General features: G+C 40.7%; 1 protein-coding gene across 2 annotated transcripts in view; it reads left to right on the plus strand.

Annotated features, from left to right (window-relative positions):
- Positions 1-26,382, plus strand: part of VAPB (VAMP associated protein B and C) — a 55,508-nt gene that overhangs the window by 16,848 nt on the left and 12,278 nt on the right. For both annotated transcript variants that reach the window (XM_054467589.2, XM_054467590.2), the window contains exon 2: positions 12,390-12,542. In XM_054467589.2, coding sequence (XP_054323564.1) covers positions 12,390-12,542 — 153 coding nt within the window. The remainder of the gene's footprint in view (positions 1-12,389; positions 12,543-26,382) is intronic.

Genomic DNA, 26,382 nt, shown 5'->3' on the forward strand with positions numbered 1-26,382 from the left:
TGCGAGGTGATGATGAGCTTGGTGTGTTCAAGGAGCAGCAAGGTCATTATGCCTGTGCTAGAGTGGTGGAGGGGCCTGCTAGGAGATGAGCTCAAAGAAGCGGGCAGGCGCCTTGCTGGTAGGCAGGCCACAAGAGGGACTTTGGATTTTGTTGTGAGATGGGAAGCCACAGAGGATTCTGAGCAGGAGTTTTTTTTGTTTTGTTTTGTTTTTTTTGGAGACAGAGTCTCACTCTGTCGCCTAGGCTGGAGTGTAGTGGCTTGATCTCGGTTCACTGCAATCTCTGTCTCCCGGGTTTAAGCTATTCTCTTGCCTCAGCCTCCTGAGTAGCTGGGATTATAGGCATGCACCACCATGCCCAGCTAATTTTTTTATTTTTAGTAGACAGTGTTTCACCTTGTTACCCAGGCTGGTCTTGAACTCCTGAACTCCTGAGCTCAGGCCTCCCAAAATGCTAGGATTACAGGTGTGAGCCATCACGCCTGTCCAGGAGCCTTTTTTTTTTTTTTTTTTTTTTTTTTTTTTGAGACGGAGACTGGCTCTGTTGCCCAGGCTGGAGTACAGTGGCGCGATCTCACTCGGCTCACTGTAACCTCCCTCTCCCGGTTCAAGCAATTCTCCTGCCTCAGCCTCCCGAGTAGCTGGGACTACAGGCATGTGCCACCACACCTAAGTAATTTTTGTATCTTTAGTAGAGACAGAGTTTCTAGATTAAATGTAGAGAAATGTAGAGGAATGTAGATTAAATGTAGAGGAAGAGAGACTGCTTTTGGCCTAAGCAGTTGGGTGAGTGGTGGTTTCTTTACTGAGATGAGAAGCATTGAGTTTGAGGGAGGAGAGTGGGACTCAAGAGTGCCGTTTGGACATGAGAAACTTGAGATGCTCAGTACACTTGCAACGAGAGGTGTTAAATAGGTAGTTGAGTCTGGAGCTCAGGGGAGAGGGCCAGGCTGCAGATATAAATTTGGCAGTCAGCTTATTGTTGTGACATAGAACAGTAAGGAGTAATTTCTTCGGACTAAAGAGATTTGGTAAACCCTTCCAAAAGAGAAGACGTTTGAGCAAAATTTTGAAGAATGAGCATAATTTCCAAAGGCAGAGAAAGGGAAAAATAGAAAATATTTTTCATCCAAGTCTCACAGCCTTTCCCCTGACCTCTTGTTGAGTTTAAGAAGCTGCTGACCTGGTTGATAATCTCTTATCACTGGTATAGCCACTTAGGTTCTTTATAGAAAAGGAACCAGACCCGATTACACACTAACTGATAAACCACGTTCTACTGTTTCTCATTGTTCACAGATTGAAAATTCCAGTTGGATCATCAAGGTGCAGAATGCTAAACTTTTTCTTCTCCCCTCTTCTGTATCTGGTGTGAATTGGATGTGTTGATTTTGGTTTGGAGGCTTTTTCACATGCTGTCATCTCCACTAAAGATGGAACACTTTGGAGAAGTTTTACTTCTATTGTTAATGACTTTTTGCACTTGAACTGTTAAAACAACTACAACCATGAGAAATTGGGACCCCATGCTATTTTATCACTCATACCCCTAACTTGAGCATATTATCTGTTTTGACTCATCCTGCTTTGTGTAAAATGTGAATCATCTTTTGTCACTCTTCTATTTAGATAGAATTTTATTTGCAGTAGAATATTGCTTATCTTTTGTTTATTTTTGTGATGACTGTAATCAGAAATTTTGGTCTTTCAAGTAGAGAATAATTACTAGATGTTCGTTAGTCAATGGGATAAAGAATGCATTGAAAAAATTCGGTTTATTAAATCGTCTAAGATCCTTTTAGAATTGATGTAAAATTCATCTGTGAATAATCTTCCACTGCACGATGATATTAGTGCTGGATATAGATAGAATGTATGAAGCCTCAGCTCTTATATACTCCTTTTAGCCATTTTTCTATTATGAAAAAAAATCTAATGTATTAAAGGAAAGTAGTGACAGTATTTATCTTTAGATGGTTTCTAGTCTTTGAAGTTCATACAGAAGCTTTTGTCAGAATTATACACATGGGTCTTTGTCTTGAGTTAATGAGACCACTGCAACTTTAAACATGTTTTAAGTGATAACCTTGATTTTTATAAATTATATAAGCATGACTATCAATGTTGGTTTATCAGTTTTCAACAACTTTACAAGTCTGAACAAGTAGAAAATTATTTCAAAAGAACCTTGTTTGGATCTCACATAAACTACAGGTAGCTTTCTGTATATGAAAAAATTTTTAAGTACAGAAAAATACAGATAATATAAATACCCCAGTATGGAGTAACTAAATGTTAATAATTTGTTAGAAGACTTGTTTTAAATCTTTCTTTAATAAAACAAGTAAAACTTCACTAATAATTTATGACATGTCTGTACTCCATATCTGCTGATTCATACTCCCTCCTTTTTTTTTTTTTTTTAAACTCCCCAGAGGGATTTAATGTGAACTATTTCCATTTTTTTCTAGATCACTTAATGTAGTGTCATGGTGTATGGATGACTTAACATGTTTTTGAGACCTATCAACTGTTGAAATACAGATCTAGTTCATTCTTTTAAAGAGTTGTATAGTATTCCTTCATGAGATTTTAGAATTTTTATTGTAAGTAAGAGAATTCTTAATATATTTTGAATTCTAGTCATTTGTCTGTTATATAAACTGCAAATATCTTAGTTTTCCAGGCTGTTCCTTACTGTCTAACTTTGTATTTTTTTCAGGTAGCTTTCCTGAATTTGATCTTAGGAATTCTTAAACTACAATAGCATGCCTTCCAGTTTAGTTTTCCCACCCGTGGAGGTGGTGGCAGGCTGACTTTTGTTTCTTTCTGCTCTGAAAGACCTGGGAAACTAGTGAATTGAGTAAGCAGCCTGCAAGTCTGGTATAGTCTATTTCAATCAAGTTGGCTTCTGGTGTGCCTTTGATGGCATCATCAGTGAGAGTTCTTGATGTTGATTTCTCTTGCTGCAATAACAGGTGTGATGTTTCTCAGTAGCTGGCTGGCTCCCGAGGATACCAGGAGAATACTTTATTAATTTAAAACACTGCATTCTAAGAGTTCTTCAGGAAAGTTATGTGTCTATGGGTAGGGTTGTTTTTGTGTGGTTATTTCAAAATAAGGGCTATACAATCAGGCTTTCTCCTGGAATATTGGAATATAATGTCTGCCATTTAAACACATTGGTTGCAAAGCTTTAAAGCTTTATTTTTGTTTCTAAAGCATTGATTCAATGTGTGAGCTAACAATTCGATCAAGAAAATAGATTTTTAAGAAAACTTCTCCAGTGTCCTTATTCTTGAGTTCATGGTTACTTAAGAGCTCACTCTCTTTGAATATCTGTTAGTATGGTATCTTTCATTTTTTAGGGAGGGGGCAACTTTAAAAAAAATCACCATAGAATAATTATGATGAAAGCATTATTGACACAGTGAGCATTTTTAATACCTTCCACCTGTATATAAGCAGCACAAATTTAGAATGATTTCAGATCCAGGTTTTGAAGTAGGTGTCTGTTTACAGGAAATGCAGCAGAATCAGAGTACAATGACCTCTGAGGAAGTCTCGTATTCATGCAGCATACATTTTTAGTATGTTTGTGGCACTGTTCTAGTTTGGAGGATCTGGTGATGAATAGGATAGACACCCCGCCCCCCGCCCCGCCCACCACTCCATGTGGAAACAGGAAAGGAACAAACAAAATATGTCCTATGCAGAAGATGAAAAGGGTATAATGCTGGAACAGGAGCAGCAGTAGTCTCAGTATTTATTCACCCAGAGCCTGGATGTGCGTACAGGGGTACACAGAGGAAGAATACAGCCATTGTGTGAAGTAGATGGAAGCATGGCATGGCTATTTGTTCATTCAGCAAATATATTTATTGAGCATCTGTTCTATGCCTGCAAGTGTTCTAGGTGCTGATGATCAGTAATGAACAAGAGGGACAAAAAAGTCTGTGTTGATGGAGTTTCGATTCTAGAAGGGGAAGATTTACATAAACAAGAAAAGAAATAATGTGGGGATTGGTGCACTGCAGATGGGTATGGAAAGCAGAAAGCAATAGGATACTTTTTAATGAAAATAGACTGTCAAAGGATAAAATTTAAAAATATTAATAAGGTATCCAACAGATTTTACTTTAGAATGTCCGTGTCCCTCCATTTTAGTGTATTTTTCCCACATTCAGAGTCTACTGTATTGAAACCTCAAGCACACTTTTATTGTCTTAACAAAATCCATCAAAAGTCATAGGCTTCTGGAGACAGATTATTACCTTCCCAGAAGGTAATCTTTTTAGAGTTGAAGTGAAATATGGTAACTTGTTTTTTGGAGAGGCTGTGAAAAGGAGAGATATTGTACCTAATTTGTGTTTGCAAGAGTATGAAATAATATAGCTTTTTCTATGCAGAGTGAAAAAAACTGTTGTGAAGCTAATAACTTTGAACTTGTATCTGGAAAGCTGAAACCTGATAGATTATGTATCAAATTGGTATATAACTTATTTGGTAACATATATAGGTTGATTTTCAAAGTATTGTAGCTACATCAGAAGATTAATTACAAAGGAAGGGTATGTATTTGTGAAACCAGAATTTCATGAACTCTAGAAAAGCAAGAGGAGCAATCACTTTGCACAACAAAGAATCTTTATTCATATATATATATATAAACACACACACACACACAATACAGATATATATTTTCAAAATCGCAACAATATTTAATATTAGAAATGTTAAGGGGGATACTACCGAAAGTGAATTAATATAAAAGACCAAATACTTTTTCCCCTTCCTTTTTAAAAAAAAATATAGTTTAGAACAGTTTTAGGTTCACACGAAAACTGAGCAGAAAGTATGCACAGAGTTCTCGTGTAACTCCTACCCCACACGTGCATCATAACCCCCTCCACTGGCAACATCCTACACTGAGTGGTACATTGGTTACCATTGGTGAACCTACATTGACATGTCATTGTTAGCCAGAGTCTGTAGTCTGCGTTAGTATTCATTTCTAGTGTTGTACCTTCTGTGGGTTTTGACAAATGTATAATGACATGTATCCACCATTATAATACCAGAGTAGTTTCAGCTTCACTGTCCTAAAAATGCCCTATGCTCCTCCTGTTCTTTCCTCCCTTAAATTCTGTCAACACCGTATTTTATTTATTTATTTATTTATTTTGACACAGAGTGTTGCTCCATCACCCAGGTTGGAGTGCAGTGGGGCGATCTTGGCTCACTGTAACCTTTGCCTCCTGGGTTCAAACTGTTCTCTTGCCTCAGCCCCCCAATTTGCTGGGATTACAGGTGTGTGCCCCCACACCCAGCCAATTTTTGTAGTTTTATTAGAGATGGGGTTTCACCATATTGGCCAGGCTGGTCTTGAACTCCTGACGTCAAGGGATCCGCCCCCCCTACTCAGCCTCCCAAAGTGCTGGATCACAGGCGTGAGCCACCATGCCTGGCCAGCACCTTATCTTTTTATTGTCTCTGTAGTTTTGCCTTTTCCAGAATGTCATAGAGTAAAATCATACAGTATGCTACCTTTTCATACTGACTGCTTTCACTCAGGAATATGCATTTAAGGCTCCTCCGTGTCTTTTCATGGCTTTATAGCTCATTTCTTTTTAGCACTGAGCACTATTTCAGTGTCTGGATAGACCACAGTTTATTTTATCCACTCGTAAAATGTTTCTGCATTTTGGCAGTTATGAATAAAGCTGCTATAAACATCCATGTGCAGGTTTTTGTGTGGATATAAGTTTTCAACTTACTTGGGTAAATACCAAGGAGGGTGATTGCTGGATTGTATGGTAAGAATATGTTTAGTTTTGTAAGAAACTGCTAAATGGTCTTTCAAAGTGGCTGTGCACCGTTTTTCATTCCCACCAGCAGTGAATGAGAGTTCCTGTTGTTCCACATCCTCACCAACACTTGGTAGTATTTTAGAATTTGGCCATTCTGAAACTCAACAATAAGAAAATGAACAAATGTGTAATAGTATCTCTTTGGACATCTTTTCTATTTTTGTTTTTCTGAGATGGAGTCTTACTCTGTCGCCCAGGCTGAAGTGCAGTGGCACAATCTTGGCTCACTGCAACCTCTGCCTCCCGGGTTCAAGTGATCCTCCTGCCTCAGCCTCCCCAGTAGCTGGGACTACAGGCATGGGCCACCACACCTGGCTACTTTTTATATTTTCAGTAGAGACAGGGTTTCACCATGTTGGCCAAGCTGGTCTCGAATTCCTGACCTCAGCTGATCCACCTGCCTCGGCCTCCTGATTACAGGCATGAGCCACTGCACCCGGCCAGACATCTTTTCATATGTTTATTTGCTTTCTGTACATTTTTGGTGAGATGGCTGTTCAGATCTTTTGCCCATTTTAAAATTAGGTTGTTCGTTTTATTTTATTTTATTTTTATTATTTTTTGAGATGGAGTCTCTTTTGCTCTGTCACCCAGACTGGAGTGCAGTGGCGCGATCTCAGCACATTGGAAGCTCCACCTCCCTGGTTCAGGCCATTCTCCTGCCTCAGCCTCCTGAGTAGCTGGGACTACAGGCGTCTGCCACCATGCCCGGCTAATTTTTTGTATTTTTAGTAGAGATAGGGTTTCACCATATTAGCCAGGATGGTCTCGATCTCCTGACCTTGTGATCCACCCGCCACAGCCTCCCAAAGTGCTGGGATTACAGGCATGAGCCACCGTGCCCAGCCTTCATTTTCATACTATTGAATTTTAAGAGTTCTTTGTATATTTTGGTTGACAGTATTTTATTCAGGTATGTTTTTAGCAAATATTTTCTCCTGGCTTGTGGCTTGCTTGTCTTCTGCAGAACAGATGTTTTTATTTTTAATGAAGTCTAGCTTATCAGTTATTTTTTTCATGGATTTTGTTTTGGTGTTGTAAGTAGAGTCATCTCCAAACCCAAGGCCATCTAGATTTTATTCTGTCATCCTGTAGGAGTTTTATAGTTTGGTGTCTAAATATATTTTAGCCTTTATTTTCTGGTAGAATTGCTAAGTTAAACGTAAAATTATGGCTGGGCGTGGAGGCTCACACCTCTAATCCCAGCACTTTGGGATGCCAAGGTGGGTGGATCATTTGAGGTCAGGAGTTTGAGACCACCCTAGCCAATGTAGTAAAACCCCGTCTCTATTAAAAATGCAAAAATTAGCCAGGTGTGGCATATGCTTGTGGTCCCAGCTACTTGGGAGGTTGGGGCATGAGAATTGCTTGAACCTGGGAGGTGGAGGTTGCAGTGAGCTGAGATCGTGCCACTGCACTCCAGCCTGGGTGACAGAGCGAGGCTCCGTCTCAAAAAAAAAAAAAAAAAAAAGGTAAAATTATATATTTACTCTTAAAAACTTCTATCTTGCCATTTAGTAGATAGGATGTTATGCTATGCTTGAGGTAATACGGATAGGTAAGGCCTAGATTGAGTTTTCAGTTCACTGGAAATTTTCATTGTTACTTTTTATAATTTGATGAGACATGAACTTTTAAATTATTCTTTTGTAGAGATAGTATTTACATTTCCTGAAAGGAAGCGTTTTAATTTTTCTTCCATGGCTCTTGAATGAATAATTACAGAAAAGCATTTAAATCATATGTAGATCAGGAGACTCTTTAAAGATTTAATGGAATACTTTTCCCACAAAATGCTCTTAGGTTTCCTGACAAGTTTATTCAGCCATTTTTTTATGACATTTTCAACACCTGGAACCTGACCTCTTAATGTTGTGCTGGATTGTGACGGTCTTTGACCTTCAAACCAGAACTTTATACATCTTAAGGCCCAATTTTTGTAATTAAGAGTAAAAAGCAACTATTTTTCTTTCACTTTTAACGGTATGCAAGTTTTTGCTGGTATTGTATTTGCCTTCTAAAACAGGTCAATTCTAGCCCCTCTTACTGTCTTACTCTTACCTCTTACTGCCTTAAACACAATTTAAAATGACAAAAATCCAAGCACAGTGGGTCCTGGGGGAAGGTAGAGGAAATAAATTATACTGTGTTTAGCTTTATCTAAATACCTTTTAGAGCATGTCAAGGAATTCATTTTCAGTTCGTTAGTGCTGTTTCATAAGCATCTTCAGCAAACTCACACAAATGTTCACAGATGAGTGTATGCATAATCTAGGACGTAAAGGGCATTGTTTACATTATTAAAAAGAGTAACAGTTTCAAAGAGTATCGCCAATTTCTCCCAAATTCATGTTTTTTCACTTTTTTAACCTCCCATTTCACATTTTAGATGCTTAGTTCCTGGTTTTGTTACAGACATTATCTGAAATAAGGAATAGAAGATTAAAAATGATTTAAAGTGTATGCTGTGGTTCTAGAGACACATCATGTTTTTTTATCTCTAAGAAGGAAAAATTCTAAGTTTAGAAGGAGATTTCATTTGTAAAATTGACTCTGTGCTTTATAAGCAGTGTTTAAATTCATTGGTGGTAAATATGCATGTTGGTATAGTAAAATCCCATTTTTTACGTAATGCTTTAATGAAAATGGCAGTTTTATGAAATGAAAGTGACTAGTAAAAGTCTGAATGATGCTCATAAGCTTTTACATTATTTTTATTGAGGGTTTTGTGTATGCTAATCCATTAATACAGGGGAAAAGGAGAACACTAACCTGGTTTATTTTCTATAATTACTCAAATAGAATATAATTTATTTTCAATAAAATTCTTGGAGTAAATTGTCCAGAGTAGGGAGAGGAAGGTTGGCCTGTTCTTACAAATATCTTGATTTTTACCCACGGGACTTTGTTATTTTACCAGTGATGTTGTTTCATTGCATATATTTTCAGTATAGTTCCCTCCAGATTTTTACAAATAAAAGCCTGTGAAAGGCCAAGAAATCCCAAGCATGTAAAGACCCAGGATTGTGGAGGGAGAAATCTGGGATGTTTATTTTATCCTGTTTATTATTACAAATGTTGCTTGTCTTTTAACAGTTTAGACTTCCTTTTATGTGATTTATGTAAGTTGAAGCACCATTAAGATTGCTGTGTAATAGCAATTAATTGCGATGTAATAGATTAACCTGGGGAAATTTTCAAAAACAGTCAAGTGTTTACATTTAAATTTGGCTTATTTTTGTAGAGTACCTTGAAGAAGAGGTCAGTGTAAGGAATAAACAAATACTTAAATTTGGGATCCTCACAGCACTACTTTATAAGGGGGAGAGGGAAGGAAGAAACTAGTAACTGAATTGGAAACTAGCAAATATTCTGGATTTCATCACAGTGAAATCTTGCCAGCATCTCGATTTTCTGCTCTCACTATACTTCAAACCATTTTAGAAAAAAAGATCTATGTATTTTTGGATGTTTTGGAGGCCATTATGAATTCTTGGCATTCTGCTCTGAAGATACTTCCATGTTTTTGAGGCGGAATCTTATTGAAACTAGTAACTTTAAGCTTTGATTAAGCTTTGATTTAGAATGCTTTGTGGCCTGAGAGTTTCTGAATCACATTCAAATTGTCGTTGAGTACCTTTCATTCCTAGGCTTTATATTTGAAAACTCACCCCATTTCAGGTGTCTCTTTATGTTGTGTACATTTTTGTCCTCTTTTTTCTCCCCCCAGTGTTGTGGTGCTGCTGTGCTTATGTGGAGTTCTTCTGAGTTGCAGTTTTTAGATGAGGGTCAGAGAATGCATGTACATGGTGATTTGCTTGTGACCTCTTTAGGTTTGTGTGCTCTTTATGCCTGTCTGTGTGTGTGTGTTTTATTGCTGGTTTGACCCTAGAAAATCAGAGCTTGCATAGCTATTCTTTTTCCCCCCACTCTGAGTGCTGAAGTGATCCTCTCCTTAAGCAAGCAAAGAGACTTACTAGGAGGACAGATTTTTCTCCATCTTTATTATGAGTCAGACTGCCTGTGTTGGAGAGTGGAGAAGGGTAGTCACAGAGAGTGCTGCCTCCATAATCTCTCTAGCACTGCCTCAGCACCCAGTGTCCTGTTTCTCCCTGTATGCCAAGAACTTGCTGCAAGGACGGAGCAGCGCCAGCATCTGGCACTCCCTTACTGTAGCTGAAAATCCTTTTGGGCCACAGGTACCTGGCCTCCTCTGTACTCTTAGTTTTCAGTGGGGAACTGACTTAGAGTGTAGTGATAGGGTTGTTTGTGATAGAAAGGTAAGCAAATGGAGCAATTCTCATGGAGTATTTCATCTGTGAAGGTGTCACTGCTCATGGAATGAGAATAGTGTTTGCAATAATAATTCACAAAACAATAAATGATGCAGTAGTGTAGTCAGTTCTGCTGTAATGCATTCCTGGAATCACCACACTATACTGAATAGCTTGGTAAAAACCACAGCGCTTATGAGGGAAGTGCGGTTAGGAGCACAGCACTCAAAGACTTTGTTGGTGACACATGCACAAAGATAGGGCGCTGGTAAAGCCACAAATGCTACAGTGGATATGGCACTTTCTTGAAAAAGACCCAAAGTTTTTCTGTGGATATGGACATCAGAAGAGTTGTTTTCTTGAAGTAAGGAGGATTACCTGAAATCATATGGAAAGTTGTAATACCAGGTGTGGATAGGTGTGGCTCATTTACCCACAAGGTGAACTGAGGTATCCCGTAGGTGGTTGAGGTGTGTGTGCTTGTGAGTTTTCTGTATTTCTTTGCAGTTGGGTTCAGCGAGGAGCAGTTTTCTTTGTTCACCAGTGTTGATAGCAGACAAAATCACACAGAAACAAATACGAAAATTGTTTTATGTCCAGAATGTCCCTCTAATATGCACATGAGTAACGTTGCATCAAATTTATGTTTTCAAAGTAAGTCTCCTAGCAGAACTGGCTGTCGTTTGATTTTGGATTGAGTCCCATTTCCTTCCTTCCTTATCACCATTTTGATTTCTTAATTTGTATTAAGGTAAGCCCATATCAGATTGATTTTTTTTTTCCATGAAAAAAAAGTACCTCTTGAGGTACTTCTTGAGCACCTCAAGAGTAGAGACACCAGCCTGAGGATCTTAATTTTGCTGGAGATAATCCACACACAGGTAGTTTTCTTCTTGGTGAATATGTAGATTGAGACCTTTATTCTGTGCCAGCCACAGTGCTGGGGCTACAGAGATGGATAAGGTATAATCCTTGTCTCAGGAGCTTACAGTCTCATTGAAAAGTTTTTCAAAACACACACTTGAATGATTTTGTTGGGTCAACATTACGTATTTGTTTGTGAACACATAAGCGCACACCCTTTCCCCACCTTCACTTCCTGTTTCCTTGCAAATGCAAAGACAAGAGTAAAGAACTTGCCTAGAGGAAACACAGAAATAGTGATTTACAGGTGAACAATATGTAAATTTGAAAAGGTGTTGAAAAGGACCTAAGTTTTTGTAGCCACCTGACTAATAAACACAGAGATCACATGTCCACCATAGATGGGTAAATGAAAAAAAGCAAGTTTCAGAGTAATAGGAATAGTATTATTTCATTATTTGTTAGCCCCTATCCCTTGCACATGTGTGTATGTATTGTTTGTGTAAACATAGATGATGTGGAAAGATCTCCCATATTGTTAATATTAGTTATCTCAGGGGACAAAGGAAAGCTTATTCCTGTTTATACATCTTTTATTGTTTGGTTTAAGAAGCATGTTTTACTTTTTTAATTAAAAAATCTAATAAAGTAGGAAGTGAATAAATAATAGTAATAAAAAGTATCTTCAGGTCGCTGAGCCTGTTGCAGTCTTGCCGGTGGCGTGAGTAATTAATACTGTCTGTAATGTTTCCGGTGTGGACTGCCCAGCAGGACTCTGAACTTCCTGCTGTAGCCTAAGGTGATACTAAGTTTTCTGTAGCAACACTATAATGTTGAGAGTTTCTGTGTTTATGGACCATTAACACCTCAAAGTCTTTCTTCCATCTGCTCCTCTTGGCACACTGTGCTCTAGATAATCATTTTGGAACGAGTTTAGTCCTTTACGCTCTCCCTGTTAGATTTCATATCGTTATTGTGGAAATCAGTATTTAGCACGGGTAAGAACTGGCCTTAGATGCAAGCCATCTGGTTACAGATCCTCACTACCACTATCATGAAAACTTGGACAAGTAACTTGTCTCCCCAAGCCTCAGTTTTCTCATCTGCAAAACAGCAAGAATCATAAAGTTGTGAAGTTTCAATGAGATGCCATATGTTAGAACACTTACACTAGGTACCTGGTGAAATAGTAGGAACATGGTAAATATTAGATGTTACTGCTAGTGCATTAACCTCAGCTCATCTCTTTCATCCATTGGCATGTTAATGAGATAATCGTGGATCTCAAATCTTCCCTTAACTATATTTATAGCTCTCTTTTCCACAAACCTTCTAAACTTTCCTCATGACACCCCCAATCAGTCTCTGTCTCATTCTACAGGTCCGTTCACTGATGTTGTCACCACCAACCTAAAGCTTGGCAACCCGACAGACCGAAATGTGTGTTTTAAGGTGAAGACTACAGCACCACGTAGGTACTGTGTGAGGCCCAACAGCGGAATCATCGATGCAGGGGCCTCAATTAATGTATCTGGTAAGTCCTGAGACTGGAGGCCTAGAGGGTGGGCTCAGAAGGCCCCTGGACAGTAGGTTTTCTTAAAGTTTGTATTTGCAGTGTAGCAGAAGAAGATGATAGAATTCTCTCCACCCCACCTCCACCCCACCCCACCCCACAACCCTCCACCCCGTGATCAGAAAGCTGGGTCTCAGTCGCCTTTTTTTCATAATTAATGCCTCCTTGTTTCAATGCTTACAGCCCCTTTGCACCTCAATAGTTAGAGCAAAACTGAAGTGATAACTTTAGACCTTACTTCAGAATGAGTTTTGTTTTCACTCCCTTGAAATTAAATCTGCCCTTTGGCAATAAATAAAAAAGGGCTAAACAAACTTAATTTTACTTTGTGGGAGAAAGCTAAATGGAGTTATTTTCTTATTTAAGCTAAATGATTTCTGACATTAAGCTCATACCATTTCCAGTGATTGGCCACTGCACTTTACTGACTGTGAAACGCCAAGAGAGATGAGGGCTGAGCAAATTGGAATATACTCATGGGTGTCAGTTTGGTGCATGTCTGATGGTTTTCTCTTCTGTCTGGAAGTGCATGTATTTTCCAAAATCCAACTTTTGAGAAGATACTGATAAAGTGCCCAAATTGAGAATTGGATTTCAGAATTAAGGAGATGTCAGTGATGGGTTGGAGTTTAAATGTATTTTAGAAATGGAATAAACTTTTAGCTCATTAGAACTTCCCCAGCCAAGAAGGAGCTATGGGGGAGTGTGTATTTATCTTGTAAATATCAGATGACTCAGTGTCACAGGGGCTTCTGCATCAATAGAAGCTACTGCTCATTTGAAATGAGTATCTCTCTGGCTTTTTCCATGATAGATTTTGATTGTGATACACTTGGCTATTCATTTGACACCTAAAAGAAAATGATGCACCTCTTTGGAAAGATATAAGGTGTTTCATTATCTGGTCATTTCTGCAAACTCTTATTCCCTGCATCTGGTCTCTCTCATTATGGTGCACCCATGCCAGCTCTCCCCCTGTGCTTCTCTGAGTCTGCAAGACCTGATCTTCGAATCAGGTTATTATCTTGAAGTCAGGAGGGTCGAAGCCAGCATTGATTGAGGGGCTTCTATGTGCTGGACCTGCACATGTACTATCTCATGTCATTTCTCTTACCTGCCCTGTGAGGGATGCATTGTTACCTCCATTTTACTAAGAAGTAGACTGGTGGTCATAGCATCGTGAAGCTAGCAAGTAACAGAGCCAAGATGTGGATCATTCTGACTGGCTCTGAAGCCCATGCTCTTTGAACTGCAGCACTCTGGAGAAAGGAAGGGACTGGGATTTTGGCATTTCTGTATCCTCTGGATAAGTATGGTTTAAATTTTTCTGTTGACATCAAGGGCAGCTGAAATCTTTTATTCCCCTCTTCTATCTACTTTCCCCCCTCGGTTTCCATGCCCGTATCAAATTTGAGCAAGTTTGTCAGTAGGTGAAAATTACCAATTTTTATAGTAAGAATAGGGAATGCAGCATGGTTTTCTGAATAAAAGAATCTCAGTAGGTAGTTGTACAATGTTAGTGTGTTTTCTGATATAAAATATAAATATGTATGGGTGGGTGTATGTATATGTCTCTCTCTCTCTTTTTTTTTTGAGACAGTCTCACTTTGTCGCCCAGGCTGGAGTGCAGTGGCGTGATCTCTGCTCACTGCAACCTCCACCTCCCAGATTCAAGCAATTCTCATGCCTCAGCCTCCCGAGTAGCTAGGATTACAGGTGCGTGCCACCACACCTGGTAATTTTTGTATTTTTAGTAGAGACAGGGTTTCACCATGTTGGCTAGGCTGGTCTCAAACTCCTGACCTCAAGTGATCTGCCTGCCTCGGCCTCCCAAAGTGCTGGGATTACAGGCGTGAGCCACTGCGCCCGTCATCTCCGTCTCTCTTTCAGAAAGATCCATTGTTTCCCCATCATAGGAATTTTTAAAAAGTAAAAGCGAACTCTGCCTTTGTTCTGATTTATGATTGCTTACTCAAGGAAGACCAAAACTTTGTGGTTGTGGCCTTCCTTTGGCAGATAAAGTAAGGCACAGAGTGTGGCATAGTCATCGAGGGTCACTTGGGTGGTCATGGCAGCACTGCTATTTGAAGCTAGTGGCTTGGCTCCTGATCCAGTGCTCTTTCTGTCATACTAAACTGCCTCAGTAGTGTTAGAGGATGACCCCACTTATGAATGAATGTAAAAAGTACCATCATTCTCAACGTTTAATGTATTTGGGGGAAAAAGTAGTTGAATAATAAAATGTCCGTGTGTCTGTAGACTTTCTTCCTAGATGAGACAAGATCATATCTGCACCTTAGAAAGAGCTCCTTTGTTATTATTTGGTATTTAGCTCAGTGCTTGGGGGGAACCAAGGTGAAACCAGATGTCATTGCATTTCTAGGACAGCCTTGCAAGTCAGCAAAGGAGGCCAGCCCCATTTGCTGCAGTTGTATGTGCTGAGGGACCACTGCATCATTTATTAGACATGCATAGCTTGGGATAAAAAGCACTGCCTTTTTCCAGGAGTCCTCTTGGTATTAATACAGCTACATGATGACCTCTTGGTGAGTCAGTAGAGTCCTCAGGAGGAGGAGGATACCAGTGGACAGGCAGTGCAGATTATCCAAAAGCCAGCCTTCCCTTCTCCCCAGATGTGCACATGGCCAAGCTTGGTTTTACCCACTCTCTTCAAAGATTAGTGGATTTGAGGTCAGGAAACCTGAACAGGAAGACCAGTTGTGCTGTTTAACCAGTCGGCTGAATTTTGACCAACCTATTAACCTTTCTAGGTTCTTGTTTTCTCACTTGTAAGGTAGGGAGAATAGTGTCTACCTTACAGAATATTTACAAATACTGCAGAATCAACAGCATGGTACAAGAGTGGTACATTTGTACGTTGTTCTTCCACTAGCTTTGACAAAAACCGGCTAGTTTTTGAAGAAGGTGGATTGCATAATACTTGAGTTGACTGTTTAGAAATAAATTAACCCCTACATTTTATTTATTTATGGACCTTTGCTAATTTTGAGAAGAAATTTGTGTTTTCTCTTCCTTGTGTAATGTTCATTTGTTTTATAGTGAAAAGTTGCCAGTACATTTTCAGGTGTAATCTTTAAAAAAGTGGCCACCACATCAGCTTAAAATACTGCTAGCATTGCCATGCCCACCACCCAAAGTGCCACCGCATACCTGAGAAGGACATGACCAGTGCATTTTTCCCATTTCTGAAAACCCTTGGGATGCACTAGCTATTCGGGAAGGCTATAAATCATTATTTTAAAGAGAGGAGGGAGGGAGGGGGAAGGAAAGAAAGAGAGGAGGGAAGCAGGAAGGTGGGAAGAGAGGGAGGGTTGATGGTAATGATGTCCGCCCATGGAGCTGGCACCTGTGCTGGCCAGAGGGATCAAGGTTTTGAAGGCACACAGGTTCAGATTGTGACATGGAAAGCCAGATGTCTTTCATAGAAACCCTGTGAAGGAAGCTCTTCTTACCTTTTCACGTTACCCTGATATTCAAGGGACCTTACATTGTGCTTCAAAAGTGCAGGCTCTGACCTATCATGCAGTTTTCTTCAGAATACAGCAGATCACTTATTGGGTCCTTAAAAAAACTCCCTTTTATAAACTTAGGTGGTAAAGTAACAGTTGGACACAGGCATAACCTAAACTTTTTGTGTCAGTGGATTATAATATGTGGGCTTGCCCAAAGAGTTGCTTTAGGCCCTGGCCCCTTGGACCTGTGATTTGAATCCTTTTCTTTGTCCTTTCCATAGGTGCTCGTCTCATCTCATTTTTATTGTAGCCCCTTCTGGGCTTTGTGCTTTTTGGATGAGGTCACGTGGTAGATAGGGGGTGCAGGGGGCTTTCTGTTTGCATTCACTGGCCCAGAATACTGTAGTTTTGGCCCCTTGCTCCATGATACATACTATCAACTAGGGATGGTTTTGAATTATTTAATCTGGACCTCAGCAAAATAGGTACACTTAAATAGAGATTGAAGCACGGGAGGTTGGATTTTTTTCCTCCTGAGATTTCAAATGTAAGGAATAAAGAACTTTTTGAATTAACGAATTGTTTTGAGGCAGTGGGGATCTTCCCATTTGTTCTAGCTTTACAAAATTAAATGTATTTTCTGAACTGTATGGTGGGAAAATATTTTTAAGGTACATAATTTCTGAAAATGTCTTTGTGGTAAGCTGTTAGTGGTTGTGGATTTTTTTTTTTTTTTTTAGTGCTTCAGTTAATAATGAGCGAGTTTTCCATTAATATTCCAAACCATGTTTGCCAGCGGATACAGCAGGTGAAGTGGTAAAATTATGGGCCCATCAAAAATACTTATGCTTCCTGTAATATGATATTAAGTTTAATATTTTTATAACCTTCACTGAATTCTAATTTCACTAAAGTAGCAAGCATGCTTCCATTTGCAGTTCAATTATGCACATTGGTTGCCTGTGTCCCAAGCAAATTAGAAATGCAAAATATCTGTGTGTGGAGGGGGGCATTGGAAAGAGTCATTAAAGATACCAATATTTAGGTACGGATACACTTTACTACGTGTACCTTGGGAATTGAAAATGGATTAAAGACAAACACAAAACTCCCAGTGTCTGAATCTGTATTTTAAATTAGAATTCAAAGGATTAAGGAGCAGTATTCATTCCTGACATACAGCCCTTTTCAGCACTCTTTTCAATCACATTTAAAGCATAAAGTTTTTCCAGTAAAATCCTCAGGACAGCCAGGTGTGGTGGCTCACGCCTGTAATCCCAGCACTTTGGGAGGCCGAGGCGGGCAGATCACCCGAGGTTGGGAATTCGAGACCATCCTGACCAACATGGAGAAACCCTGTCTCTACTAAACATACAAAATTAGCCGGGCATGGTGGCACATGCCTGTAATCCCAGCTACTCAGGAAGGCTGAGTCAGGAGAATCACTTGAGCCCAGGAGGCGGAGGTTGCGGTGAGCCAAGATCGCGCCATTGCACTCCAGCCTGGGCAACAAGAGAGGAGAAACTCCATCTCACAAAAAACAAAAAAAAAAAAGAAAAGAAAAATCCTCAGAGCATGAACATCAGCAACTCTTCTTGGATGGAAACATTGATCAGTTAATTTAAATGGATAGTATTGCGATTAATAATCCTTTTAAGATTTCCGTGACTCAGTTTAATGTAGCTGTTTGGTGGCCCTGGAGCAGTCAACCAGGAGTGCACCTTTCAGGTGATTAGCACTAGGGTATAAACGCACAGAGCCCTTAGACAAAGAAGCCAAGCATTTATCCATCAAGCACTGATAGTGGGAGCTGCATTTGAGGAGTTTGAGCTTCTTAACAGCAACATTCTTCTTCGTTTGATTGTTTGCTTGGGAAGTCTCTGATAAGCGAAACTTTTTTATAAGTGGTTTCCATGAACCAGGCTTATTACTCTCAGATAAGACCAACTCACATTCATACTTTAAAAGATGTCTTTAATCATTTTCACCACATGAGATTCTGGTTAAACAAAAAGTAGAAAAAAGAAAATTACCAACAAAAATTAAGCTTAATTACGCTTTTAAGGGTTTTTACAAGTTTACCGTAATACTTAGGTTTTTAAGGAAGAATTGTTACCTTTTTTTGTGACTATGAGACAGTTTATTCTTTACAAGATCAAGAGGACTTACACATTTTGTCTACCTCAGTTAGCTGAAGGTAACTTCAACTCTGTACAGCATAACTGAGAAGCAAAAAATAAGCAAAGTTTTAAGAAGCCAAAAGTGATTTTCTTTTCACTCATTATGGGTCCTTCCATACTTACACACTTGAGGGCTCTCCAGTCTTGAATCTTGTCTTGTTTATTCTTACCTTAGACTTACTGTTAACCCTGTCCTGGTTGCCAGCTCATCACAGATCAGAATAAAGGGAAAGGGGTACAGAGGTGGCCACGTTGAAGGCGGCCCATGTGACAGTGCATAGCAGACAGTGGACGGGCTGGGCAAGAACACCACAGAGAGCAAGTGCAGGGAGCATTCAGAAATAACAGTGGGGAGCTGGAATTCCTTAAACCTCGGGGAATTGTTCTCCATGTTTTAGGTGATCAGCCCCAAGAGACACAGCTTGCAGGTTTCATTAAGATGGTATATAATGGGGGTTCATGTCACAACATAAGAGTAATCAGAAAAGGGATATGTTGTATTCCATTATAAATGTTAGAGGAGATTGAAAAGTATGTTGGATTTTTGAAAAGATTTACATTTTTAAAGATATTTATAAAAAAGAGTGAATAAGCCTTGTTATTTGGCCAGTGCCTGTATGTAGCAGTCCTCATCTTCCATTGATACTGGAGAAAGGAGACCTCACTGTTAGCACATTTGTACTAGTCTCTGCACAAATAAATTAATCAGACTGTGAGGAGTTTGTTTTCTAAGACAGAATACACGAACTGGAAAATCCTGTAGAGAACACAAAGACACTTCAGTGTTAACTGATTTATAAATAAATGCAATTCATTATTTATTCGCTAGACTCAGAGTTCCATCCATGGGCCCCTGAATAGGCAGAGGTCCAGCAAGGTAGTCATGATCTCAACGTGTTGAGGACCCTAAAGGAAATAATAAATTTGCTCACAGTCTAACTAAAATGTCCAGCTTCTTTGCTTTAGGCTAGAATTATATCACCTCGTTTAGGTAATGCTGGTTATCTCCAGCTTATCAGGAGCTCTGCTTGGCATTTATGTATCTGTGTCTTTGATTAGTCTCAAAAAGGTATATCAGTGACTTCATTCCGACCCTGTAAGCACCGTATGATAGAGGACAGTCTTTCTCTGTGCAGCCTTTGTGAGAGGACGGGGAGTGCGAGACTGAGGGCACTGCCATCAGAAACTGTAAGCCCTTTCTTGCCCTCTTGGAAGGGAGGGAGTGACTCTGGGAAGTAGGACAGAAGAAAAGCCAGCTGGTGGGGGTAAAGAAGGATTTCCTCTTTGGGCTTCTCCAAGGATATTTCTAGGGAGAGCATGATTCAGGAATGCTTTGAATGTTGGAAGAGAAGAAGGTGCAAACCTGTTAGCTAATGAAAAATGCAAATTAGCACCCAGAATGTGAGCTATTAAAACATTAAGTTCTGGTCTCAGTCTCATTGGGGAGAGAAGGCAAACATGTCAGAAGGAGCTTAGGAGTCTTAGAGTTGACAGTCTCCCAATAAAGTAAGGTGCCCACAGTAGGAAATGTGGTATGAAATGGTGTTTCAGCAGGAACTGCAGTATTAGGAGGTATAGTACAGCACAGATTTTCCAGGTGTGGGCCCTGGGCCAGCAGCAGCAGCAGCAGCAGCCGCCCACCTGGGGACCTGTTAGAAATTGGAGTGCTCATTCTCACTCCAGCCCTGCTAACACAGAAATTCTGGAGGTGGGGTCTAGCAGTCTGTGTTGTAGCAAACATTCCTGGTGATTCTGATACTCACTGAAGTTTGAGAACTTTTCCCTCCAGAATTCTTATTTAAATTTTATTATATTTATATATTTATTTATTTTTGACAAAGTCTCTCTCTGTCACCCAGGCTGGAGTGCAGTGGTGCCATCTCAGCTCACTGCAACCTCCACTTCCTGGGTTCAAATGATTCTCGTGCCTCAGTTTCCCCAGTAGCTGGGATTACAGGTGTGTGCCACCACGCCCAGCTAAATTTTTTGTATTTTTAGTTAGGGATGGGATTTCACAGTGTTGGCCAGGCTGGCCTCAAACTCCTGGCCTCAAGTGATCAGCTCACCTCAGCCTCCCAAAGTGCTGGGATTACAGGTGTGAGCCACTGTGCCTGGCCTTGTTTATTTACTTATTTATGGAGTTGGGGTCTTGCTGTGTTGCCCAGCCTGGAGTGCATGCCGCTCTCATAGCTTACTGTAGCCTCAAATTTCTGGGCTCAAGCAGTCCTCTTGCCTCAGCCTCCCAAGTAGCTGGGACTACAGACATGCACCACCATGCCTAGCTATTCCTTACAGAGTTCTGTTAGTGGATTCAGTCCTGGAAGATGGGGTATATTGACATGTGAGTAGAGTAAGGGAGAATCAAGAGAAAAATGTCAGGCAGGGCCGACATGATAAGAGGAGACTTTGATGATGATAGGAGAGCATCACTGGGTATAAGGACATAGGGGCATGATGTGTGGCCTGAGTGATGCGCACACCTGTTGGAGCAGAAGGGAGGCCTGCCAATTAAGAGACCAAGAAATCCAAGAAGGGCCGGATTGTGAAAAGCTGAACTGATTGCCTTTTACTTCGGAAATAGTTACTCTTATAGGAGGTTTTTGATCTGAGGAATTACCATGATACAAGTAGGGTATTAAGGTACAATTAAATTGTGGAGTTAGTAGGGGCTAGGCAGGGTGATTTGGATGGGAAAGAAACTAGAAGAAACTTGGAAAAATCTAGAAGGATCTGTGGGCCTTAGCTGAGATTGTGGGCACATAAAATGTGGAGAGAGAGATTTCGAAGATAAGATTCTGAGATTAAAAAAAAGTGAAGCATGTGCCGTAGTACTTGTTAGACTTTATTTGCTCTGTTATGATGCAGACGAAAGTGATCTGTGATCTGTTACCATTATGATGCAGATGAAAGTGATCTGTGATTTGCTTGGGTTCTCAGAAGCAGCATTTATGCTGCATTTAATCAAGTCATCATTTCTCCAAGGGGTGTGTGTATATGTTTTAAGTAGCTTGTCTTCTGTGTTTCTTCTCTGTTGAGGAAACTCTGATCTTAATGATCCAATGTTTTGTGACCCCAAAGGCCCTTTCTTAATAGGATCCCAGTTTGCAATCTGTAATACAACAGGCATTGTATCACAAAGCGTTAATGTAGATGAGTAGTGACGTGGCTTCCAGGTTGTCTTCTGGTAACAGGCTTCTTTTTAGTGTAGTATCAGCAGATACGTTTTAAAAGTAGGATAGATGGTTCATTTAAGAGGGCTTTATCATCAGTATTCACTTGAATACCAGAGATACTGGTGAATACCATTTGGTGTAGCATAACAGTGCTTAAACTTTTTGGTCTCAGGACCCCTTTACATTCTTAAAAATGAAGACGCAGCTGGGCACAGTGGCAGGCACCTATAGTCCTAGCTACTCAGGAGGCTAAGGCAGGAGGATCACTTGAGCCCAGGAGTTGGAGGCCAGCCTGGACAACATAGCAAGACCCCATCTCTTGAAAAAAAGTGAAAGTGAAATAAATTTAAGTTAATGGGAAACTCTTTTATAGTCTGCCATGGTAAAAAGTACATAATTTCTGTCACAATTTGCACGTATGGAGCTGAAAGAACTAATGATTAGCAACATTCTGTCATGTTTTTATAAAGTTCCCACTGTTGTGTTTTTATAACTATCCACTAACAGGATAGAGCAAATTGAATTTGGCATGAGATGATAGTAGCTGAGAAATACAAACTCTTTGATGGGAGTTAGGGGCCGTGTTATGCAGGATCTGGATACCGAGATACTCCAGAAGTTTATGAAGTTTCACAGAGTCTGGGTGTCCCAAATCCTCACTGTGGCTCACTGATGTAGGAGCCCACAAGCCAAGGAGAGCTGGTGATGAAAAACACCCCCATTTGCTGTTCCAGGCTAGTAGAAATCTAGAAGTGAGTCTTTGGGGCCTGAGCTGAGATTGTAGGCGTGTAAATGCGAAGAGATTTCAAAGATGAGATTCTGAGATTTAAAAAATGAAGCATATGCCATGGTGCTTGTTAGACTTTTTTTTTTTTCAAAGCAGAAACCTTTTATCAGATCAAAAACCTCCCATAACTACCCGTACCTTATACCCAGAACTTCCTGAAAGTTGACATGCTGGTAGGGCACAGTTTTTATTCCCAATTGAAGTTTCCATTCACCAATGCATGTAGGCATCTGTGTATATATCTCCTCAGTCCTCCGCTTTTGCAGAAGGGCTGTTGAACCTGCTACCTCAGGCTGTCACCGGTGCTCCGTTAAAGTGATTGCTTGCACCCACTGCCTTGTGTGCTTGCGTGCCTGTTTATGTCTTCTCCTCTGCCCATGAAATGGTCCTTCCATGTCTACACTGTGGTGACTTGGTAGGTAGGATGTTCCAGGCCTGGAGCTGTGCTGGTGACATCTGTAAGGTCTGCAGTAAGGGGGCAGTATATCTCAGACAGTGCCCTTTTGTGGAGGTAGAGCAAGCAGTTGCAAAGGCGTTTGATTAGAGGAGCATAGGGAACGCCCGTTCCTTCCGTAAGGGATGTGTGTGCATGCATATGTGCCTCTGTTTTCACTTGAGGGCCAGGTACGTCCCGAAAACTCAAGACCTGGTTTGTGTAAATCTCCTTTCTCTTTTTAAACTGCAGATTCTCCCAAGAGGGTACTACACAGAGCCACCAGTGTGTTATTACGTGACCGCATTGACTTATTTAACTATATTTTTACCTCCTGGAGGGCCTGTGAGACCATTTGGTGTAGCGCAACAGTGCTCAAACTTTTTGGTCTCAGGACCCCTTTACATTCTTAAAAATGAAGATGCAGCTGGGCACAGTGGCAGGTACCTATAGTCCTAGCTACTCAGGAGGCTAAGGCAGGAGGATCACTTGAGCCCAGGAGTTGGAGGCCAGCCTGGACAACATAGCAAGACCCCATCTCTTGAAAAAAAAAAAAGTAAGACCCAAAAAGCTTTTGGTTTGTGGGGTATGTCAATATTTATTATATTAAAAATTAAACTGAAAATTCTTATAATTATTTAAGAATAACATAATTACATGTTAACAGAGTAACATTTTTAATGAAAAATAACTTCAAAAAAATTAGGAGACTGATACTTCACATTTTTTCATTTTTTGCTAATTTTTCTTTTTTTTTGAGGTGGAGTCTCTGTCGCTCAGGCTGTAATGCAGTGGCATAATCTTGCCACTGCACTCCAGCATGAGGGACAGAGTGAGACTCCATCCTCCCAGGTTCAAGTGATTCTCATGCCTCAGCCTCCCGAATAGCTGGGATTACAGGTGCCCACCACCGTGCCCGGCTAATTTTTGTATTTTCAGTAGAGAGAGGTTTTGCCTCTTGGCCAGGCTGGTCTCAAACTCCTGGCCTCAGGTGATCCACCCGCCTTGGCCTTCCAAAGTGCTGGGATTACAGCCGTGAGCCACTGTGCCTGGCCTGCAAATTTCATTTTTCTTTTTTTGTTTTGTTTTGAGACAGAGTCTCACTCTCGCCCAGGCTGGAGTGCAGTGGCGCAGTCTTGGCTCACTGCAATCTCCACCTCCCAGGTTTAAGCGATTCTCCTGCCTCAGCCTCCTCAGTAGCTGGGATTACAGGCATGCACCACCACACCCAGATAATTTTTGTATTTTTAGTAAAGAAAGGGTTTCACCATGTTGGCGAGGCTGGTCTGGAACTCTTGACCTCAGGTGATCCACCCGCCTCGGACTCCCAAAGTGCTGGGATTACAGGCATGAGCCACTGCGCCCTGCCGCACATTTCTTTAGTGTCTGTTTCAATAGAAGACAGGCTGGATGCTCATATCTGCTTCTGCATTTAGTCTGTTAGGATGTGTTCTTTTGGTGAATGCATATGAAGAAAAACTGCTGTCACCACAGATAATGTAGTTGGAAAAGGGAAGAGTATGTTTAATTGCTTTTTCAGATAAATCTGAACATTCTTCGATACTACACCAAAACTTGACAAGTGTTACTTTCTTCAAGGTTATTAGTATGATGTGGAATCTGAAGCCATGTCTGTGACTTTTTGAACATTGTTTCACTAAAACACATCAGTCTCTGTTGTACTTTGAATGGATTTTGTGATATCATGCATGGATTGTTTGGAAACCATTTGCTGAGTGTTGCAGAGCTTCCAAATGTTGGCATATTGCATTGTACACTTGCAAAAAAATCATTCTTTTCCTGATGATCTCATTGGAAAAGTCTGTAAGTATTTGCAAAACCATGAAGCTCTGGTTGGCAGATAAAAGTATTCCACAATTATAATTTTTGCCTAAAAGCCTGTATTTTATCATTGGCAATAACTACTGTAAATTGTTTTTCTCTAGAGTCAAAGCCAGGTTTGAGCCCTGGCACTCTTGTTTAATATGCTGGCCATGGGACCCAGGTGAGCCCACTTAGCGCCTTTCTGAGCCCTTATCTTGTTTGTTTTTTTTTTTTGTTTTGTTTTTGTTTTTTTCTTTTTTTTTTAAGAGACTGGGTCTTGCTCTGTCACCCAGGCTGGAGTTCAGTGGTGCTATCATAGCTCTCTGCAGCCTTCATCTCCCAGGCCTAAGCAGTCCTTCCACCTCAATCTCAGCCTCTCAAGTAGCTGGGACTATAGGCTACCATGCCCAGCTAATTTTTTTGTGGTGGAGATGGGGTCTTGCTTTGTCGCCCAGGTTGGTCTTGAACTCAAGTGATCCTCCCTCCTTGGCCTCCCAAAGTGCTGTGTTACAGTTGTGAGCCACCATGCCTGGCAGCCCTTATCTTTTTATCTTGAAAAAGGAGACATGTGCTGCTTTGATGGATTGTTGTGAGTAGTAAATGGGAGCACTAAGGAGAATTTGCCTTCTATGGTGCCTGTTACACAGGAGGCGTGAGTCAAGATTCTTTTCCTTTCTTTCCTTCTTGGGCCATCATGAAAGTATTGGGGATGAAGAAGCTGAGGGATGGTGGAGAAATGGGAAGGAAGGACCTGTTTTCCCTTGGGGCATTCTTAGAACCCAGGCGGAGCTCTAGACACAGTGCTCTTGGCTGTACTTTTTTAGTCCCACTGCCTCTAGGAAGGTGATGAATGGGAAGGGGCAGGCAGAGCTTCCTGGGGCTGTTTTTTGGGGGTGTGTTCTGTTCTCTGGATCCATTGGTTTTTGTATTTCATCTAAACAGCTTCTCTAAAAATTAGCATTTTCCTTGGATTGCTGTCATGTGAGCATCAGGGATCTTTACAAGTAAACCTTGTTCCTCCTCAGAGCTCTCCAGAGTGGTAGACTTGGGAGTGGTGCAGTAGCTGTTCACAGCTGGGAGAACAGAGGCTCAAGGGTGAGACAGTGTTTACTACTAGATCTGTGCCCTGCCAAAAATCTAAGAGTAGTTCAGGTCAAAGTTCTCTTCTTTCCTAAACTGAAAAATACCAGAGCATGATTTTGTCACAGCCAAGCAAGACCTGAAATTCTTAAAACTGAATTCACTTTAATTTTAGAAAGGGAACATTAATCTAACAGTGAGTCCCAGCTCCAAAGAAGGTTGACAGTCCCTGTCCAGGAAGGTTCACAGAGCATGTGAAGACATTGGCTCTTTACTTTAAAATGTGTGTTTTCCTTATTGCAATCTTGGGGGCAGAAAAAAAACACATTGGGAATTTGGCTTTCAGAAAAAGCATTGACCTGCCAGTCTGGTCATTTGTCCCTGAGGTTAAGTGTCAAGCCCAGGTAGGTAAATGTTCCAGGTCTGTCTGTAGGAAAGTTCAGCTCTTGCCAGCTCAGTGATGCCAGAGAAAGAGTTACGTTGATAAAAGGTTTACTCTCTGACAGTTATTGAATTTTGTCCTGAAGAAGTCTCCCAGCAAGGCTTCCTGTAGCTCAGGGCACTCAGGTGGGTCTTGTGGGCAGTGAAGCTGTCTGGGTGACTAGGGACACCAGTGCATTTAAGTCCAATGCATGGTTAGGTCTCAGTGGACTTTCTCTGTTCCCATGATGAAAAGTGCTGCTGCATCCCTAAGATGGATGGGGGAGGTTGGTATTTCTATCCTGTTTTTCCATTAGCTTTGTTGTGGGGCCTGGGTGCCAGATATAAATCTAGCTCATGTTGGAGTGACTAGTGTGGTGAAAGAGGTGCTAGACTGCACTTGGAGTCAAGTCTTGGCTCTTTGTCCCAGT

Source organism: Pongo pygmaeus, chromosome 21, assembly GCF_028885625.2.
Source record: "Pongo pygmaeus isolate AG05252 chromosome 21, NHGRI_mPonPyg2-v2.0_pri, whole genome shotgun sequence".
Taxonomy (NCBI): Eukaryota; Metazoa; Chordata; class Mammalia; order Primates; family Hominidae; genus Pongo; species Pongo pygmaeus.